This window comes from Phoenix dactylifera, chromosome 15 (genome assembly GCF_009389715.1).
Source record: "Phoenix dactylifera cultivar Barhee BC4 chromosome 15, palm_55x_up_171113_PBpolish2nd_filt_p, whole genome shotgun sequence".
Taxonomy (NCBI): Eukaryota; Viridiplantae; Streptophyta; class Magnoliopsida; order Arecales; family Arecaceae; genus Phoenix; species Phoenix dactylifera.
The window spans coordinates 2,723,945-2,730,504 of record NC_052406.1 but is presented as its reverse complement, the minus strand read 5'-3'; the positions used below and the strand labels follow the sequence as shown (position 1 = coordinate 2,730,504).

The 6,560-nt window shown below is 42.8% G+C and overlaps 1 protein-coding gene across 1 annotated transcript; it reads left to right on the top strand.

Moving 5' to 3' along the window:
• The first annotated feature begins 3,781 nt into the window (after positions 1–3,781).
• On the top strand, positions 3,782–6,560 carry LOC103704289 (L-type lectin-domain containing receptor kinase S.4-like). The gene has a single exon (XM_008787518.3). The coding sequence runs from the start codon at positions 3,873–3,875 to the stop codon at positions 5,808–5,810; it is 1,938 nt and encodes a 645-aa protein (XP_008785740.2). The 5' UTR covers positions 3,782–3,872; the 3' UTR covers positions 5,811–6,560.

The window sequence follows — 6,560 nt, the reverse complement described above, 5'->3', positions numbered from 1 at the left end:
GCATTGAGCCGCTTCTGCTCCTGCCCTCTGCATTGCTTAATTTAGTCCTTCTCAAACTCTAGTTTTTAGCTCTGCATGGATTTTTCCAGGTTTAATCCAAACATACCCTTAATGTTTAGTGTGCAAAAACACCAATGGAATAATTGAATAAAAACTTGTTTTTTTTTTCTTTAAAAAAAAAGGGAATGAAAGCTCCTCCAATCTGATCCTCCTTCTCTTCCCCTGATAGTGGGTAAATTTGCCTTGCAAGACGTTGTTTGCCCTCGGTCACTCAACTTGTCACCTGTCCCGCATGGTTGTTCATCAACCATTTGAGTCAAAACTGTGAAAGCTTCAAACTCCGCTCTTTCATTATGATATCGTAGTGTAGATCTTTTTGTCCAAAAAGCCCATAACACTTGGGTTGGTTGTAACTACTGCAAGTTGCAACAAAAGAAGCATAAATCTGACCTACCAACTCCATGAGCGTATTCACCTCGTCCTCAGACCACAATTAAATCAGTTTTAATCCAACCAAGATCACATCCAATACAAAATCACTATGGGGGGAGGACAGGGCTTCAGCTCGACCGAGAAAGGGGGGGCTGAGATCCGATCACTGCTTCCAGGACTTCGGTCCTACAAACTTCCATCATAAATATAATGCATCCAACATATGGAGACCTTGTCGACAAAATCCACCACGTTAGATGCTTCTCGCAAACGAATCCCACCGCCTTCGTCTTCCTCTCCACCTCCCCGCCACCGAAGCCGACACTCAATCGCCGGCGTCTCCACTCCATCGAACGACCCTACGAGAAACCCCCTAGGCATTGAGATCGTCGTCGGTGACCGCTGGGTTTAGGATGGGGCGCGGGCTGCACACGAAAAGAACGGGGAGCCGCCGGCGCTGGGACTAGGGAAGCGCCTCTTATATGCTGCGGACGTCTCCACCGCATACGAATTTTATGCGCACAAAAGTCCACTAAGTCCACTTGAGGGTGCATCCGCAATTCCGCATCCTCCATATCCACTTGCCCTCGATCTGCTAGGTGGCCTCCTTGCCCATCAACAACTGCAGGTCCCTGGTGCTCACCTTAGCCCATCCTGTCCGAGCCCACAACAAACTATCTCTTGACTTCTCACCTGGGATCAAAATAGCCAAGATTCTCTCAACCAATTGCTCCCCAAAAACATTCCGAATCATTGTCTCGTCCCACCTGCCTTTGCCTAGACTGATTAGGTCACTAACTCTGCACCTAGCCAGTCTTGCCGAGTCCATCGTCAGTGTCCTCCCTAGTGGATGGTCAGTCACCTAGGCATCTCGGAAAACATCAATCGACCGTCCATCGCCAATCCCCCATCTGATCGCTGAGAGGACCACCGGGGCGTAAGTATAGATCTTCTTCCAAATGAAAGAGCTGTGGCGTCTGACCTGAAAATCACCCACTACCGAGCACACGCCATACTTGCCCCTCAAGAGGGCAAACCATAAGTTGTCCGGCTACAGAATGTACCTAGCCGCATACCTCGCTGCTAAGATCTCCCTCCGTGCCACTAGTGAGTGCACTCCCAGACCGCCCGATCTGACCGACTGGCATATCACCTCCCATACCACCAGATGGATACCACTCCTGCCCTATCGCCTGCCCCACATGAAGTTCCGGAATATCTGCTCCATTGCTCTCAATGGCACTACCGGCACAATGGTGTTCGATATCAAGTATATCAATATAGAATTGAGGACCGATCACACCAATGTCACTCTGCCCATCATAAAGAAAGCATCCATCTGTCAGCCCTCAAGCCTATGTCTAACACTCTGCTCAATGTCATGGCAATCATAGCGACGCAGACGTCTTCCAATAATCGAAACCCCCAGATACTTTAGTGTCCCCTCTTGCTCACCCACTCCCAGAGTCTATTTAATTGACGACTTCACCAAAGGCTTAATCTTTGGGCTGAAACATATAGTTGACTTGGCTAGGTTGACCCGTTGATCCAAGGCCGTGCAATAATCTCCCAAAATCTGTCGAGTAACCACTGCCGCCTGCCTAGATGCTCGAGTTAGGATCATGCAATCATCAGCAAATAAAACATGCGATATCTGAATGGACTCCGGATCAGGTCTATATACCTAGTCTGCGTCTCCACATCATGCTAAAGAGCTCTATACAATGCATCTGCACATAAAATAAATAGCATCGGGGATAAAGGGCAGTCCCTGCTGAAACCAACAGAGGAAGTAGAAAAAATGGGAAGACATGCTATTCACCAATATGGCAAAGTAGGGCGAGCTGATGCACTTCATAACCCCATCGATCCACTCCTTAAGTGGCTATTTTTTTGCTAAAAAAAAAAAAAAAACAGAAGGGCTAACCTAAGACCCCTACTTCACATGATCTCTTCATGTCGCATGCCTTTGGATGTTATCAGCAACTTAACCACTGCTTGGAAAAAGATAAGAATTCGAACGCAATTTATTTTGCAGAAATCATAGAGGTGCAGAATTCACATGAGGCTTTGGATGATATGTTCCTTCGACTAGACTGCTTGTCTTGTCTTAGTCGATCTAACCCTCCAGCAACGGCACCGCTTATCCAAAAGATGGCGAAGTGTGGGGTTCGGCAAGCAGGCTAGCTCGCCGTCCGGTTTGAAACAATTGCAGGGCATTAAATACGGGTCAAATCTAGCCCAGTCCAACTTCTATCAATAATTGCAAGATTTTTTTTAAAAATATCAATTATGCTACAGATCTTCCAAAATTTAGTCGGATTTTGAATATGCTTTTAAATTTCAAAAAAATAATTTTTTTCTATTTTCTCCCAACTGTTTTAATAGCATCCTGAATTCTGAGCACTTCACACACCAAAAATTTTCAGTAATATTAACCAATAATTATATAAAAAATACTTAAATAAATAATTATGAGGTCAATGAATAATGAAGTGACATATAAGTGATAATATAAATTGTGCTATAAAATTTTCTACTATATATATTTTTAAAATTTATATTAATAGTATATTATTATATGGCTACTCTTAATTTTATTCTGTCAATATATATAGAAAAAATCTATACCACCACATCATGCCTTAGTCTTTTATTTCATCTCCTAATCTCACTTTTTCCCAAAATGCAAATAGAGAATCCGATTTGAACCCGAGAAGAACGGGAAGTAAAAGATGCTAAAAAAAAAACTAATTTGTATCATTTTTTAAATAGAAATTATTATTATTTTTTTACTCTCTTTTGCTTTCTATTCTCTTTGGGTTCCGACTCAATTTCCGTTGCAGAAAAAATGGGATGAAATGAAAGATTAGATAAATAACATGCAATATGATAATATATACAAGTAATGGTGGTATAGTTTTTTTTTTTTGTATATATTGATACCTGTTCTAGCAGAAGGTACGAAGGAAAAAAAAAGATTAAGAATATAATTGATGATAGAGTAAAATCAACAATATAACAATATATTATTAATAAATTTTTTAAATAAATATATGGTAGAAAATTTTATAGTATATACCATATTATCACTCATATGCCACTTCATCACCAATTGGCTATGCAATTATTTATCTAAGCAGTTTTTGTCATATAACCATTAGTTAATGCCCGCAAAGGCAACAAAAAATGGCTGGAATTTGGAGATAAGGCTATACTAAAATAGGTGCAAAAAATAAGACGAAATTTAAAATTTTTAAAATTTAGAAATTTATTAAAAATACGACCTAGGTTCGAAGAATCAAAAGCATAATTAACCAAAAACACAAAAGTCAACCAGTCAATTTCATTCATTCATTCAAGAAGACTTCGCAACCAGCTTGTCCATCGCAGACGCCCCACTGTTTTCATTATCTTCTCCCGGCTTTCCTGGAGTCACCATGGCAGCATCCACTGTGCTTCTGTTCCTCGTTCTTCTCCTAGCCAGCTCTTCCCTCTCTGTTAATATCGATTTTACCTACAATGGTTTCAAATCAGCCACCAATCTGAGCTTGGATGGCTCTGCTCGTATCACATCCGATGGCGTGCTTCAGCTCACCAATGGCACTTACAAAGTGATGGGCCACGCCTTTTTCGTCTCACCAATTCAAATGCTGCTCAACCCTCGCTCCATGACACAGACTACAATCTCCTTCAGCACCACCTTCGTCTTCGACATCATCACTGTTGGGAACGGAGGCGGCCATGGCTTGGCCTTCGCAGTGGCCCCTACGAAGACTCTCGAGGGCAGTTGTTGCCAGTACCTTGGCCTTCTCAATAGGAGCAGCAATGGAAATTCTTCCAACCATATCTTTGCGGTTGAGTTTGACACCGTTCAGGGATCTGATCTGTTCAAGGACATCGATGACAACCACGTTGGTGTCGATATAAACAGCCTTGTTTCCAATGTTTCAGAAACTGCCTCCTACTGCACTGCAAATTCCAGGATGGTGAATTTTGAACTGGAGAGCGGGCAACCAATTCAGGCCTGGATAGACTACGATGGTGTTGCAAAAATTCTGAATGTGACCATTTCTCCCCTCTCTGTAGGCAAACCAAGCCGACCTCTCATATCATACGCCATCGATCTGTCGCCAATTCTAAAGGAGTACATGTATGTTGGTTTCTCTTCATCGACGGGGAAGCTCTCGAGTTCTCACTACATCTTGGGATGGAGCTTTCGGACCAATGGAGCGGCGCGCTCCCTTGACCTATCTCACCTACCCCTTCCTCCACAACCAGCGAAAGCTTCGTCGACTTCCAAAGCCTCTGGAATCAAAATTGGGGTTATATCTTCTCTTTCTACGCTTCTCGTGGCGGCGCTTGTATTATTCTCTGTTTCCTGGCACCTATGGCAGAGGGCAAAGCTTGCGGAGACTCCTGAGGACTGGGAATTAGATTATCCCCATAGGATCCCATATAAGGATCTTTACAAGGCAACCAAAGGATTCAGAGAGACAGAGCTTCTCGGCTCGGGTGGCTTTGGCCTTGTGTACAAGGGCACCCTACCACGCACCGGAGAAGAAGTTGCAGTCAAGAAGATCTCAAGTAATTCCAGGCAAGGAGTGAGAGAATTCATAGCAGAGGTGGCGTGCATGGGCCGCATGAGACACAAAAACTTGGTTCCGTTCCAAGGATGGTGCAAGCGAAACGGAGACCTCCTTCTGGTCTCTGAGTCCATGCCAAATGGCGGCCTTGACACCTTCCTCTTTGAAAGTGAGAAGTGTGGGCTGTTGAGTTGGGATCAACGGTTTAGGATCCTCAAGGGAGTTGCTTTGGGACTCGTCTACCTGCATGAAGAATGGGAGCAAGTGGTTGTCCACAGAGACATCAAATCGAGCAACGTTCTACTGGATGCTGCAATGAATGGAAGGTTGGGCGACATCAGTCTTGCTAGATTATACGAGCGTGGCAAGAATCCTCACACGATGCTTGTGGTTGGATACATTGCACCAGAACTGGTGCGCACCGGCAGATCCACGGCCAGTTCGGATGTCTTTGCCTACGGTATATTGCTTTTAGAGGTGGCGTGTGGTCGGAGGCCCTTCGAGCCTACTGCTCCAACGGAACATTCGCTTCTGATGGAGTGGGTGAGGGGGTGCAAAATGAGAGGCCGGTTATTGGAGGTTGTGGATCCCAGGCTTGGGGGGTCCTACGTGAGGGAGGAAGTTGAGCTGGTACTGAAGCTAGGACTGGTTTGTTCGCAGTCCATTCCAGAGGTCAGGCCTACCATGAGGCAGGTGATCCAATATCTCAACGGGGATGACAGTCTCGCCGATGATGCTGCCCTTGTGTTCTCCGAAGCTGATTCTTTGGTTTTGGCATCACGCAACTCATAACCTTCATCCTTTGATATGGTGTCTTCCAGCTCCCTCAGTGGAGGTAGGCATGTGTGAGAGGTTCCACTACAAAGGCTTTCATGGGTGCTCTCAACTTCTTGTTAGTTTATGGCATGCATGTACTCTTCTGTTGCCGGATAATGTCAGCATAATTTTAAAAATTATATAACAACTTATATTTTTCATAATTTTTTTATTAGCATAATTTTGTATCAACTTATATTATTTTTTTATTAGTATGATCTTATTAAAGTGATTTTAGGATCACATAGCAAGTTATATATATCGGTTAGTAATTTTTTTTATTAACGTGATCCTATATCAATCTATTTTTTTTATATATATATAGAGTCTGTACACTAGTACATATAATTATTTTTGAAATGTATCGAATATGAGAGAATAAAAAAAAATATTATTATTATTATTTAAATATTTTATTAGATAAGGATCTCCTAGAAAGAAAGAACTGGAGGATGGAGGAGCCGGCACGGTGTATCCAAGTTTAATCTTTCCATGCCGTGTCTCCATTTAGCCTTTTCATGTATTATTTTTTTTTCATTTTTAATGTCACCATAAGCATGCATTATATCTTATGAAAGCTAGTGATGACCCAGCTGCTGCAGTGGATAGATGGATTGGACTGAGCTTGTTCTAGTAATTCGAATACTTCATAAAACATAATTACGGTTGTAATAAACTCTTGTTGTTATCTAATGTCATGGCATTAATTTTTTTTTCGGGTGGTAA